Genomic DNA, 15,433 nt, shown 5'->3' on the forward strand with positions numbered 1-15,433 from the left:
TTTTTGTATTAGCTTCTTTGAATATTGGAGTTAATAATTTAAGGCATCAAAATAATAATATATTGCTGGTCATTTATAACATTGTTCTGGGATAATAACTTTTCTGTGCTCTGAAATCAATGCTAACTTGCACTTCTGATGAAGCTTTGTAAATATTTTTTAAAGCTCTTTTTTCTATTTATAAATGTATAAATGTTCATTGAGTTAAAAACAGAAAAAGTATCTACACTAATAAAAGAGAAAAATGGTAATTGGCGTATGACGCTACCCTTTTCATTGGCTAATCAGGGCTATATGCAAATTAATTGCCAACTAAGATTGGCAGTTAACTGCCAACTAAGATTGGCAGTTAACTGCCAACTAAGATTGGCAGTTAACTGCCAACAAGATGGCGGCTAATTTGCATATGTAGGCACAATGCAGGGAGGCGAAAGGGAAAGCAGGAAGAAGCCCCCTGCCACTGACAGTGATCGGATACCCAGGGGGGAGCTAAGAGCTGGGGGGCAGGGCAAAGGCGGCCCTGGGGCTGCCTTTGCCCTGCCCCCCAGCCATGATCAGAGAATCAGGTGCCTTTTCCGCCCTGGCCAGTGATAGCAGGAAGTAGGGGTGGAGCCAGCGATGGGAGCTGGGCACGGTCGAAGCTGGCAGTCCCAGGAGCCAGGGGTCCCTTGCCTGGGCCTAAAGCGGAGCCCATGATTGCGGGGCCACTGCAGCTGTGGGTCCCCGCTGCCCGGGCTGGACGCCTCAGCCAGAGGCGTTAGGCCTGGGCAGGGGCGGAGCCTGCAACCGCGGGGAGCTGGGGGTCCCCTGCCCAGGCCTGATGCCTGGGCCAGAGGCATCAGGCCTGGGTGGGGGGCGGAGCCAGGGATTGGGGGGATATGATGGTCCCCTTGCCCAGGCCTGAAGCCTGGGTCAGAGGCGTCAGGCTTGAGCGGGGGTTGGAGCAAGCGATCAGAGGGAGATGGGGGTCCCCTGCCCAGGCATGATTCCTGGGTCAGAGGCCTCAGGCCTGGGCGGGGGTCAGAGCCAGTGATCGGGGGGAGATGGGGGTCCCCTGTCCAAGCCTGACACCTCTGGCAGAGGCGTCAGGCCTGGGCAAGGGGCCGATCAGGCGATCGGAGGGTGATGGGGGTCTATGCCTCTGGCCGAGGCATCAGGCCTGGGCAAGGGGCAGAGCCAGCAATCGGAGGGGTCTGGGGGTCCCCTGCCCAGGCCTGATGCCTGGGCCAGAGACATCAGGCCTGGGCAAGGGGCCGATCCTGCGATTGGAGGGTGATGGGGGTCAACGCCTGAGGGCTCCCAGTATGTGAGAGGGGGCAGGCTGGGCTGAGGGACACTCCCTCCCCACCCATCCAGTGCACGAATTTCGTGTACCAGGCCCCTAGTTAAAAAATACAAGTACTGATAGTAATAATAGTAAAAAATTATAATAATGCGGCTATAACCATTGTTAATTGTTGAGCATATTTTCCCAGTACTTTTTCCTACACTGTATGTACTTTTTTTTTTCTTACACTGTTGCATATAGCAATCAAATCTAACCTGGAGACTTTTGAATTGAAGATAAAGCTATACCCTCTGAAAAATAACAACCTCTGAATCTAATTTAAGTGACTGGGATGGCTTCTTGGGGTTCTGGGTAAGAGAGAAAACTTCCTATTAATTATCATCACTTATATTCTGAAGTTGTCTTTTCAAACAACTATTAAGTTAAAAAGAGGAAGAGAGAGAGAGACCAAAAATTCCCCTAGAAATCTATCTGATTTTGATAGTTTTTTCTTTTTCTTTTCTAAATTAAATATTGTTAAAAGTATTACATATTTCTCCTCCCCCCCCTCCCCCATTGACCTCTTCTAGCCTGTCCCCGCCTCAGCTCAGGCCTTCACCACCCTATTGTCTGTGTCCATGGGTTATGCATATACTAGTTTGCATATAAGTTCTTTGCTGAATCTCTTCCTACCCATCCACCCTCCCGCCCCTCTGAGATTTGACTGTTGTTCCATGTTTCAGTGTCTCTGGATCTATTTTGTGCATCAGTTTATTTTGTTTCTTTGACTCCACATACGAGTGGGATCATGTGGTACTTGTCTTTTTCAGACTGGCTTATTTCGCTTAGCATCATACTCTCCAGATGATTTTGACTCTTTGATAGAAAAAATAACTAAATGTCTCATTCACTTACACACTGCCACAGTGTGATTAAAATTGAGGCCTTTCAAATCTAAAAAAGTGCTCTTTGCCATAATCAAAGATGATGCTCTTAAATTGCTCATTAAAAACAGACATTTTCAGAATACTCGAGCAGGGACGATGATATTTCATTGACTTACTAGAACTCTCCCCATTCCTCCTTTGGGTCGCAGGTGTGTGTGTTTGCATCAGCCAGCAGCAGCCGTGTGTCCTGTCCTTGTCTAGGGACCAGCCAAAGCAAACTGCACTTGATGAGGATTGATCCGGGACCTCACCAACCCACATTCTAGCCAAAGGTCAGTGTAATTAGATTGTTTTAGGTAGAATGAGCCCACAGAAACCTAGACTAACAGAATGGATAAACTGTAAGGTGATATTTGCTTTAGAAAAGAACTCCTTCCCAGAGAATTCCTTTAATCGCAAGCTCTCTTAGTATATTTAAAATGAGATTTGACTATATTAAAACACACCCTTCAGGAATTTTCTACTCAGGAGAGTCCGATACATGAGAACTTCCTGTTTTGCTGGGCAGTCTTTTCAATAAATTATTTGACACATTTATAGTAACACAATAAATAATTACCAAAATTTCTTTTTAATTACCGAGGATGCAATTTGAGGTTACATCAGAGCCACAAGGTAAATTAGCTTCCTCTTTCTCAAGGCCTTGTTCGCACTGTGTGGGTTTTAAAAAGGTCTCTTAAAGGGCATGAAATATGGAAAACGTATAATACTTCCAAATAATTGCGAAACATCTGAAACCAGGGCGTTGAGGTCTCAAGTTCACTATTGACACAAGCTGTACAAAGCTAAATGTGAGGTAACATTCCTAGGTGCAAACTTACTTTATTTTAATAATAAATTACTTTAATTCATTATGCTAACTAAACGTTAAAAGATGCTTGTGGTAGTGGGGGGAGTGCAAAACAGGACTGGCTTCGTCATTAAACCAGCCACAGGTCCTTCTAGGTGCCGGGACCTTGGTGACAACTGCACATGAAACTGGCCATACACGAGGCTCTCCTTCCCCGCCCCCCCCCCCATTCTTTTAATAGTTCCCCCCCCCCGCGCCCCTTTTTAGCAGTTTTTGGTTCAAGGACAAAATTGAGCGAAGGCACGGGGATTATCCATATATCCCGCCCTCCCAGGCTCTTCTCATTCATCAGGGCCTCAAACCCCGTCACAGTGCGCTGGGTGCAGAGACGGATGCTGGCTTTGCTGTCAGAGGGCTCTGAAGTTTTAGTTTACGTAAAACACTCCGCACGGCTCTTATCTGCTCTGAAATCCCTTAGCCACAGTATTATAAAACAGATTTGTCTTTCTTTCCCCTGGTTTATTCAAAAGAGACAGACTTTTCTAGTTTTTGTTTTGTTTTGTTTTGTTTGCTGCATCAGGAAGAATCTCGGCTCACTGTCAGCAAACTGTGCCGGGGCAGGTCTGAACGCCCTTCAGGGCGCCGGCCCAGCCTGAGCATCTTTCTCAGTGTGTCCAGAGGCGACGGTGACCCGCATCCCCGGGGCCAAAGGCGCAGTGGGCCTCCCAGGGGCACCTCGTCTCTCCGGGTCCCTACTTGCCCGGGTGTGCCCGAACCGGACTACAGCCCCGGCCCGGAGCAGGCGCCTCCGCACGTCCCCGCTGCCCAAACCCGCTCCCTCCGGTCACTGGCCCCCGATGGCACACACACACGCAGATCAGGGACCCCAGCCCCGCACCGGGATGCAGAGCCCGACCTCCCCCTTCCCTCTTCCCCCTTCCTCCGGCCTCCGATCGCCTCCTGCCCCCGCTGCTCAGTCTCCCCCCGCCCGGCCCTCGGGCTCCGGGGCGCGACGCCACCCCCGGGCCAGCGGGAACTGCCGCGAGTCCCAGCCCGCGCGCCCCGGGACGCGGCGGAGGCGGCAGCTGGCGGGTGGCCCGGGAGGCGGCTGCCCGCGGCCTGTGCGTGCGCAGCGCCCCCTGCGGCCGCGCCTCGCGAAGGCGGCGGAGGGAAGGAGGGAGCCGCCCGCCCTCCCTCCCTCCCGCCCGCCGGGCCTCCTCCCCAGCCCGCCACCCTCCCACCCTCCGGCTGCCTGCGGAGTCCGCGCCTCCGCGCCCGCCCCGATTTCCTCCGCACGGCGGCGGCGGTGGCGGCGGCGCCTCGTGCGCGCGGTTATTTATTTATTTCCGGGCCCGGAGCGCTTATAATGGAGCCGCTGTCAGCGGAGCCTTCTGCTGCTGCTGCTGCTGCCGCCGCCGCCGTCCCTCCTCTTTTTTCCCCCGGCAGATCTTTGTTGTGTGGGAGGGCAGCAGGGATGGACTTGAGCTTGCGGATCTCCTGCTAGAGCCGCCGCGCTTGGAGAGGGCGCCGCAGCAGCGACCAGGAGCCGCCGCCGCCTCCGCCCGAGGCCCCGCTCGGCCCGCGCGCCCTGAGCCTCCCGGCACAGTCTCTTCGCGGCGGCAGATGTGTGTGGGGTCAGCCCACGGTGGGGACTATGGTGAAATTCCCGGCGCTCACGCACTACTGGCCCCTGATCCGGTTCCTGGTGCCCCTGGGCATCACCAACATAGCCATCGACTTCGGGGAGCAGGTAAGCCCCGCCGCGCCCCCCGCCCCGCACTGGCAGCGCCGCCCGCGCCCCGCGCCCCGCTCTGGGTTCGCTCTGCCGCGGCCTTGGGCGCCCTATGGCCAGGGGATGGGGGCAGATGGGAGTCACCTGCTCCGAGTTGCTTTTTATCCCGGAACAGTTGGTTGGGTTTGCCGCCTGTCAAGGATGACTTTTCCAGCAGTCCGTTCCCCCTCCCCCAGTTATTCAGCAGAGTTTCCCAGCTCTCTCTCTCTCTCTGGAAATTGTTAAAAGATAGGCGGGTTTGACGCTTCACCTATAGAAGGGTTTTTCCGTGCACAGTAGGAGTATTATGTAATTTGTGGTTATGTAAACCGTAGGTCTGTAAGTAAAATGTAGTTTCTGGTAGTTCAGGTGCGGGTTTGTTATTTATCCGGGGCTGGAGATGATGGTGATGCGGCTGATGGGGAGATTTGTGTCTTCAGCCCAGCTATGGATTAGGGGTGTCCCCAGTGTGTCCTGACAAGCGACCATTGGTCATCTCTAGTTTAGGATTTGGGGGGGGGAGAGTGTTTTTTCTTGCACCGCTAAAAGGGGGGATACATTTTTGTTCGTTGCTTTCTTGTCCTTGTTTCTTTTCCATGTTTTTCACCATTTGTCTCCATGTGGCGTCATTGCAAAACTGGCGCTGCAGGCTCCCCAGCAGCGAGGCATCGGTGCTCTGCACTTAGCCGGTGGGGACCGTTTTCTCGCAGGGCCCCAGCGGGGTGCCGTTGCATTTCAAGGCCAGGGAGAGGAGGGGATGGGCAGGAACATGCCACCTTAATGTGCAGGAGTTGGAACTGGCCAGCGTGTGTAATGGGCAACACTCCGGGTGTTTCGTAGCACCTTATTTATGTTCTTTTTAAGTCAAGACATTTCAGAGGATGTTTTATTTTTAAAATGTACCTATTTTGATGAACTTTTAGGTGTGTTTAAAAAAAAAAAAAGAACCGGGGTTTTTGTTGTTGTTGTTGTTTTCTTTTCTTTTCAGAAATGCGTTGGTATGGCACCTCCTTTTGGTGAATATCTGCTTGCATTTGTTTGCTGAGAACTTCTGATTGATTGCTACTCTATAAGCTCCCTGATACTTAGTGACATTGTAAGCTACTTTTACTTCGAATTTTATTGCAGATAAGTGTCTGCAGTGTAGCACAGTCTCTAGAGACCTTTGTCTAGAAGCCCAGGAATTTCCTTTGATTAGCTACGATCTCTTTTCTGTTGCCTCTGTGCCCTGCAAGTACCACCTCAGTACTTCCCTGCTGCTCCACCTTCTTCCTGCCCACCTTACCCTCTTGAATAATTCACTGGTGACTTTGGGCTTTTCCTATCATCTGTGGAAAGGCTTTTAGACCCACATTTACTACATGGCACATTTACGGTGAGTCAAGTGCTGTATGTTCACCTGAACCTTTTACTATATTAAGGCTTATTTTCTTGGAGCTTCTCCAAAGGTTGTCAGCACAAGGATGCTCACCTGATCGCTTCGCCCTGCACTGTAGTGTGTGTGTGTGTGTGTGTGTGTGTGTGTGTGTGTGTGAATTATATAGGGATAACTGGAGGAAACAAGAGTATTCTTTGTCAGAATAAATGACCTGAAGCATGTCATAGCATTGTCTCACATTTGCTTTGATTTTTTAAAAAATATTTTTATTAATTTTTTAAAAAATATTTTTATTTTTAAATACTTTTTATTGATTTCATAGAGGAAGGGAGAGGGAGAGAGAGATAGGAACATTAATGATGAGAGAGAATCATTGATCAGCTGCCTCCTGCATGCCCCGTAATGGGGATCGAGCCCACAACCCGGGCATGTGCCCTGACCAGGAATTGGACCGTGACCTTCTGGTTCATAGGTCGATGCTCAATCACTGAGCCACGCTGACTGGGCCATTTGCTTTGATTTAATACAAGGCTAATATTTGATTTTAGGGTAAGGGAAAGGATCTCCTGAGTTACAAAAAGGTGGGTAGACATAAGAAATGATTATAGATGATTTACCCTAGTGCAGCGGTTCTCAACCTGTGGGTCGCGACCCCTTCGGTGGTCGAACGACCCTTTCACAGGGGTCACCTAAGACCATCCTCCATATCAGACATTTACATTATGATTCAAACAATAGCAACATTACAGTTATGAAGTAGCAACAAAAATAATTTTATGGTTGGGTCACAACATGAGGAACTGTATTTAAAGGGCCAGAAGGTTGAGAACCACTGCCCTAGTGGATCTACTAATTCAAACTCATCTTTACAACATTGCTAACCTCATCATCATGGCTGACATAAGCAACGTACTAGAACAGTTATCTTTTTGCACAGAAGCAAGTTTTATCAACAAACAGATGTTATTTGAGGTCCTTATCCCTTAAATGCCGGCATCTTTAGGAGGGGAAAGGCTGCCTGGAAGTGGAGATATTTTATCAGAGTTAGGGGTGGAAAGATGCGGGGGAGAAAGCCATAGGTTCCCAAAGCCTTGCTTTGCCTTCCAGTAGCAGATGATAATTGTTTTGCAAAATGTGCAGGGTGAGAAGAACGGAGCTTATTTTTTCTTAATTTTAAATGAGGGAAGAATTATAGTGTGAGCTAAAGCATGACCTGCTCATATGTGGGTAATGAATACAAGGGCATTTATCCCAACTGCTTTCAAGCACAATAAAGATGAAGAGAAATGCAGCTATTTGCAAAAAGTGGGTCTATGTTAAACTTTGAAAACATACAGCTCTTGACATGAATTTTTATTAAGTTCTAGACCAGTGGTTGGCAAACTCATTAGTCAACAGAGCCAAATATCAACAGTACAATGACTGAAATTTCTTTTGAGAGCCAAATTTTTTAAACTTAAACTATATAGATAGGTACATTGTTATTAACTTAATTAGGGTCCTCCTAAGGCTTAGGAAGAGCCACACTCAAGGGGCCAAAGAGTCGCATGTGGCTCACGAGCCGCAGTTTGCCAACCACGGTTCTAGACAGAGGGACACATGCAGATCTCTCCCATTCTTCTTTCAGAATGAGCGGGTGTATGACGCCTCGGCCTGAGTGAACAGTGATTTCATATTTCAGTAATTGCCTAATCGTAAAGTATGGAGGTGACATGGGAGTGTAAAGATCCATAAACAACACCTGGTTCTCATGCCTTTGAGATAATTAAGAAATGCAAAATTAGAAAATAAAACATCTCATCAGCTTTTAAGTCTCTGACTTGTCCAGGACAAAAGGATAGTAAAATCATTTTAAATGTTTCTTAGAAGAGGGTGTTTTTATGATTATAAACATCTCGCTTTGTGGTTTCTGTAGAAAATGTGGGCAGAACTTTAAAAAAATTTTTTATTGATTTCAGAGAGGAAGAGAGAGGAAGAGAGATAGAAACATCAATGATGAGAGAGAATTAATAATCGGCTGCCTCCTGCCCCTGCTGGGGATCGAGCCTGCAACCCAGGCATGTGCCCTGACAGGGAATCAAACCGTGACCTCCAGATTCATAGGTCAACGCTCAACTGCTGAGCCACACCGGCTAGGCCAGAACTCTTAAAATGGAAATCCAGCTATATAAAAGATTCCACTGAAATTTGAATAATCCGCACATATGTGATTGTGTATAGGAGTTACACATTAATTATCTCAGCTATTAGTGTATCTCAGCTATTAGTGAGGAAGCCTGTAACAATCTATCCAGAGTGTCCTGATAATCTCTATGAACATTATCGGCATTGTATGTAGATTTCCCTGCAATTTCATAGCTCAATCAGGGAGGAACCCAAATATTATGGGCTATTTACTCTAACAAGACTACCAAAACCTATTACCATATTTTCAGTTTTGATGGTGGCTATCATTTAAGGGAGGAGGGAAGGTTGAATTCTACACTAAAAATAAAAACTATATGGAATAGAATGTCCTGCTTTATAATATTAAACCTAGGGACCATAGAAACGAATGTGAATATATTCATTATTGGAAAATGTAAAATGACATTTGTAGAGCCCAGTAGGTGAGTAGAATACTTTATGATACTTACAGTATATCTAGAATTATCATTTTGTGCTTATTTTTATAGATTGATAATCACAAGTACTAATTACTTCCAGTTTTTGAGCACTTCATATGTGCTTACAACAGCTGAATACATGTTCAGTGTGAGGAAAGAATGAGAGGCCCAGGCATGTTACTTGTCCAAGATCACGAAGGCAGTGCAGGGCGGAACCTGGGTTCACGCCTATATCTGCCTGGCCCTTAGCCATTCTGCTCTCTGCCTTCTCTAGTTACACTCATACTGAGATAGGCCCAGGAGTTTTTATTATTTTTTTTAAATATATTTTTATTGAGTTCAGAGAGGAAGGGAGAGGGAGAGAGATAGAAACATCAATGAGAGAATCATTGATCAGCTGCCTCCTGCACACCCCCTACTGGGGATCAAGCCTGAAACCAGGACATGTGCCCTGACCGGGAATTGAACCGTGACCTCCTAGTTCATAGGTCGACACCCATGAGCCACACTAGCTGGGCTAAAAGCTAAGTTTTTAAATGACTGTAAAGGGGAAACCTTTCCCCTTCCAATTTATTCTACACTAATGGAATAAATTTCAAAATAATCTTTATTTTTCTAATTATAGAAGGTATATATGCTGTTTGAAGTTTGGTTAAGTATAGAGGGAAAAATAACTATATATGCTCTAAAGAAAAAAAAACCGTCCTTTAACATTTTGGATATCTCCTCCCAATCTTTTCTTTCTCCAACATAATTGAGGATCTTCCTCTGTTTCTCTCCCTTCCTCCATATCTTTTGCAAAGCTGGATTTCCATATTAAATATTTATTTTTTATATATATATATATAAATATATATTTATAAATAATATAAATATATAAATATAAATATATAAATATATATATGCACATATATATTTAAATATATATATATACATTTCCCATATATTTAAAAAGTCTTTAAGTATAATTTTAAGTAGCATAATATTTGATTATATAAGCATACTGTAATTTCCTTTGTGGTATATTCCCCTATTGTTTAAATGGTGAGTTTGGGGGGGGGGTGTTATTGTTTGTTTGGTTGTATGTTTATAATATAAAATTTCAGTGAGCCTCTTTTTTGTAATAAGGTGATAATGTTTTCTCTGACAACCTTGGGCTTTCTGCTTGGCATAACTTGCTGCCTATTTCAGCTTCTCATTCATACATAGAAAATGAGGTCACTCTCTCTGGCAGTCCATATTTAGTCAAGGACACAGTGACCTCCTTAATCCAATTGATACAGACTTCTCTACCATTTTTCCCAGTTCCCTGCAGATGTACTTCTACATTTAAAGGATCTTTTTCGATGTACTTAGGAACGCAGACTGTTCCTAGAGCCATAATGGTATAATCAATCCTATGGTTAGTTTGTTTGCTCATTTATTATTATTTTTTAAAATATATTTTTATTAATCTCAGAGAGGAAGGGAGAGGGAAAGAGAGAAGCATCAATGATGAGAGAGTATCATCAATTGGCTGCCTCCTGCATGCCTCCTACTAGGGATCGAGCCCATAACTGGAATCGAACCTGGGACCTTTCAGTCCGCAAGCTGATGCTCTATCCACTGAGCCAAACCAGCTAGGGCTATTTGCTCATTTATTTATCAAGGTGGTTTGATGACCAACCTAACTATTAATTTGTCAAAATACTTCTTTCCAAGCATGTCCTTCACAAATATTCAAATACCACACACATCAAGACAATATCTAAATCCCTTTCTAGTAATATATCAAATTCTTTAAAAGCAGTTTTTAAAGTATTCTGTGTGCTATCATTTATGCTACTGTCGCACTTTGTAGTCATGACAGTTTTGTATTAGAGGTAAATAATTTGGTCTCTGTGCCGTTTCACTCTCATTTGTGTGTTTGAGGCAGTGAGGCAGAGTGTTTTTGGGGGTGGGGGGGACAAGAGACCATGTGTGTTGGAATAAATAAATCTCATTAAACTGCTGGTGTAACATACTTAAGTGACTTGGATGATGTCTACATTTAAAAAAATCAGTCTGGAATTTTTTTAACATCTGTGATTCTATTAGTTGCTGTGGAGATGAATTAAAAATATAGAAAACCATTTTATGTGGGTATGAACTATCTATGTGATAACTGAAGCTTATCCTTTTTAAAAAAATATATTTTATTGATTTCAGAGAGGAAGAGAGAGATAGAAACCTCAATGTTGAGAGAGAATCATTGATCGGCTGCCTCCTGCACACCCCACACTGGGGATTGAGCTCGCAACCTGGGCATATGCCCTTGACCGGAATCAAACCTGGGACCCTTCAGTCCGCAGGCTGACACTCTGTTCACTGAGCCAAACCAGCTAGGGCTGAAGCTTATCCTTTAAAATGCAAATTATTGCTTTTTTCTTTTTTTAGTATGAAAATTATTGTTGCTGGAAATCTGTGTTGCACATTTCTCTATCTTATTAAATAAACATAATATACAAAATGTAACATAAAATATTTTTTGGTAATTTGTGAATGTCTGTTGTTGTGTTGGGCAATTTTTGGATATACACTGCAGGTGATATTGGCACCAACCAATAAAGTAAAAATAATTCTATATAATAAAAGCCTAATATGCTAAGTGTCCAGTCTTCTGGTCATCCATTCAACCAATCAAAGCATAATTTGCTAATGATATGCTAAAGCTGCTCAACCACTCACTATGATGTGCACTTACCACCAGGGGACAGGTAGTCAACCGGTTGACCAGTCGCTATGATGTGCACTGACCACCAGGGGGCAGACGCTCAATGCAGGAGCTGCCTCCTGGTGGTCAGTGCGTTCCCACAGGGGGAGTGCCACTCAGCCAGAAGCCAGGCTCATGACTGGCGAGCACAGCTGCGGTGGCAGGAGCCTCTCCCACCGCTGTGGCAGCATTAAGGCTGTCCGATTGCCAGCTTAGGCCTGCTCTCTAAGTCATCAGTCAGACATCCCATGAGGGCTCCTGGACTGTAAGAGGGCGCAGGCCAGGCTGAGGACCCCACCCCGAGTGCATGAATTTTGTGCACCGGGCCTCTAGTAGTCTTACTAGAAAGAAAGTAGAAAAGAAAGAAAGAAAGAAAGAAAGAAAGAAAGAAAGAAAGAAAGAAAGAAAGAAAGAAACAAAGAAACAAAGAAACAAAGAGAGAGAGAAGGGGAGGGAGGGAGGGAGGGAGGGAGGGAGGGAGGGAGGGAGGAAGGAAGGAAGGAAGGAAGGAAGAAAATAAAAGTAGCTAATGCATGTTGACTACTTGCTTTTTAATTTTCTGCTTTGGATTTGCTCTGGGTACCTAAACTTCATTAGCATTCCATGAAATATGAAGAGCAACTAATTTTGGAGGCCTCCTTTGGGAAAAAACATCTATGCTCTGTGCCTTTTGCCTTCCTACCCTGTGCGGATTTTGTTTCTGTTCTAGAGAGATTCTAGAGTTACCAACAGTGACGTGACCTGAGCACAAGAGAAGCGTTGCCATATTTCACACAGCCCCTGCCCTCAAATTGCTTGGATCTGGGTTAAGAAAACATACATGAGCCCTAGCCAGTTTGCTCAGTGGATAGAGCGTCAGCCTGTAGACCAAAGGGTCCTGGGTTTGATTCTGGCCAAGGGTATGTACTGCAATTGCAGGCTCCTTCCCTGGCCCGGGCCCTGGTCAGGGCACATGCAGGAGGCAACCAATCAGTGTGTTTCTCTCACATGGATATTTCTCTTTGTCTTTCCCTCTCTCTTCCACTCTCTCTAAAAATCAATGGAGAAATATCCTCGGGTGAGGAAAGAAAAAGAAAGAAAGAAAGAAAGGAAGGAAGGAAGGAAGGAAGGAAGGAAGGAAGGAAGGAAGGAAGGAAGGAAGGAAGGAAGGAAGGAAGGAAGAAAGGAAGAAAGAAGAAAGAAAAGAAAAGAAAAGAAAAGAAAAGAAAAGAAAAGAAAAGAAAAGAAAAGAAAAGAAAAGAAAAGAAAAGAAAATGTACACTTGCAGTCAGCACTGTGGGGCAGAATGTGTAATTGCACAGTGCAGTTGATGATAGCATATGGCGAGGTGCTCGGAGATTGCAGTAGAGCAGCAAGAGTGTGGTCGAGGCAAGCTGTTTAGACGTAGTTCTCATCTGGAGGTTGTAGCCTCTGCTTCTAAATGGACAGCACCCATCTGAGATGGTAAAGATAGTTAGAAGGTAGGTAAAGTAGCCGACTTCCTATCAAGCCCTACAAACCCAGATTTTGTTCTTCATTTTTGCTATTTCCATGGTGTTGAAATCATTCAGCTGCTATTCCAGCAACCAAACACCACTGGCAATGCTGAGAACAAATGAGCTGAAAATGACAAAGACAATAGTTATCTCTGTCAACTAGAAGACGTATGCATCCCGCTTTCTGGTTCTGCTATGTGGTTGCTTCTTCAGACCGAAAGTGTTTTCTAAGTCCATCTGAGAAGGGGCATAAACTTGATTATTTGTCAGGGCAAAGAGGGTGCTTATCCCCCTAGATCAGTGGTCGGCAAACTCATTAGTCAACAGAGCCAAATATCAATAGTACAATGATTGAAATTTCTTTTGAGAGCCAAATTTTTTAAACTTAAACTATATAGGTAGGTACATTGTTATTAACTTAATTAGGGTACTCCTAAGGCTTAGGAAGAGCCACACTCAAGGGGCCAAAGAGCCGCATGTGGCTCACGAGCCGCAGTTTGCCGACCACGGCCCTCAATAAAGAGTTATCAAAGAACAGGCTGCCCATCTGGTTCAGGAAATGCCATGGGGTCCCTAGACAGATGGACCAACTTCATTTCTAGTTGGCAGGAATACAGTTTGGTTTGTTAACTCACAGTTCCTGGCTGGTTTCAGATTTTTTTATGGTGTTTTGATCTGACTAGGTGGATATGGTGAGGCTTTCAATGAGTCGGACACCTTTGGCGCTGTTAGAGGATTGCCTCTCTGTAAAGACGGGTTTGCTGGTATGAATCGGCAGTCCTCTTATTGACATGTGTCAACGTCTCTGTCCCCAACCTCAGGGCTGGAGGAGGGACTGTGTGTGTGGCTCCTTAACCTGGAGCTTAAGGAGGTGAGAGGCAGCCCCATGCACCTCCAAGCCCACGTTCCCAGCGCACTTCCGATGCCCCGCCAGTGTCTGCAGGTTGCCTGTAACCCATCAAAGCACCTGGACAGAGTCTGGCAGTGGAGACGCTGACTCCAGACTGGGAGGATTTTAAAAGCCAAAGTGGGGGTCCCTGGATAAGAACTTTCAAAGATGACTAGAAAGGTGAGGCTCTTCTGGGCATGTAGTTGGAATTAAATGGCTGAAAAGCAGAATGTCTTATCAGTAGGAGCACGATGAGCCAAGAAGAAGGGGCAGAAGTTGGCCAAGGGGATATAATTTTCCTAGCAAGGGAAAAGTGAAGGTAGCTTATTTTTTGAGACCCAAGGAGGACTAGCTTTCGGGATCAGTAGTCTGGTCACTCAGGTTATTGTCTTCCCTCAATGAGTCCACACCGATATGTTTTAATGTTATTAAAAATACAACATTAAGTCTAGGGAAGTATTTGAGTCCCTGACTATCCCTTTCTAATTTGGCTTCGGTATGTGGGTGTTTTGTTTTTAAAGCTGCTTTTTAGACCCATAAGAAATCCGTGTGCTCTTGAATGCTGCTCCACAGCAACCCAATGCACTGGGCCGTGCATTTCAATAAAAGGACGTAGTAGTGTGGAGAATCTAAAACAGCAGATTACAAAAGGGGGAAAAAAATTGTCTGACGGTCTGGAAGCTTTAAATGGCTTGGCAGGAAATTCACCATGACTAGGGCAGAGAGGCCTCCCACAATGCGTAGCCTAAACTTGACATTCCAGGAAGACAGACTGAGCTGAGGAGAGTAACAAATAACCACAGACATAAGAGGTAACTTTCACCCTGGCCAGTGCCGAAGCCGGAAGGACACCTTGCACGCAGCCTGAGTCTGGCGTCTCGGCTCCAGACTCCACACTCAGACGTGGTTCCCTGGCCCGTTCTGAGACCTTGTTTCTCTTCTGGGATGGGTATGGTCCTTGCCCCGCCCTTTTCAGCGTTTCCTCACCAGGAGCCCGGCGTGCAGTCAGGTTGTACTGCTTTCTGCTCCCACACAGCCGCACACCTTTAGGTGTTTCGCCACCTGGCCTCACCCCTGGTGGGCGGTGTACCAAACCAGGGCAGGTTCCTGGCACCGTCTGCAGTTTGTCCACCATGCAGTCCCCAGACTTCCCCAGACAAACCAGTGTTTCCGAGGCCAGGACTTATTTCCAGGGGGTGGTGGAGACCCACCGAAGGGTCCCTCAAGCAGAGGGTGGCAGTGAGCTCAGAGCCTAACCTGCAGAACCACTTTAGTTTTTCTAGCATTCTTATTTACTCTAATTTCCTTTAGGCACAACCTGCCTTCTTTCAGGGGAGGGGGCTGTTTTCCTCTCATCTTTAAAAATCAAAGTAAAATTTACATACAGTGAAATGTACAGATCTTATGTATACAGGTCCACAGGTATTGACAAATGCCCAACGCCTACCTGTACAGAAGCCACACCCCAATCAAGAAGGTGTGGGACATTTCCATCAGCCCAGGAGGTTCCCTCGCACCCTCCCCTGGCCACAGCCACTGTTCTGAGTGGAGAGCCTTTTGAATTGCTTGTGCAAAATGG

At 45.8% G+C, this 15,433-nt stretch overlaps 1 protein-coding gene across 2 annotated transcripts in view; it reads left to right on the forward strand.

The window, feature by feature from the left end:
• Window positions 1-4,263: 4,263 nt before the first annotated feature.
• The window catches only part of ANKH (ANKH inorganic pyrophosphate transport regulator), a 115,875-nt gene continuing 104,705 nt past the window's right edge, over window positions 4,264-15,433 (forward strand). The window contains exon 1 of one of the 2 annotated variants that reach the window (XM_059694761.1): window positions 4,264-4,754. In XM_059694761.1, coding sequence (XP_059550744.1) covers window positions 4,659-4,754 — 96 coding nt within the window. In that variant the 5' untranslated portion in view covers window positions 4,264-4,658. The remainder of the gene's footprint in view (window positions 4,755-15,433) is intronic. The other variant, XM_059694760.1, reaches the window with a different exon arrangement.

Source organism: Myotis daubentonii, chromosome 4 (assembly GCF_963259705.1).
Source record: "Myotis daubentonii chromosome 4, mMyoDau2.1, whole genome shotgun sequence".
Lineage (NCBI taxonomy): Eukaryota > Metazoa > Chordata > Mammalia > Chiroptera > Vespertilionidae > Myotis > Myotis daubentonii.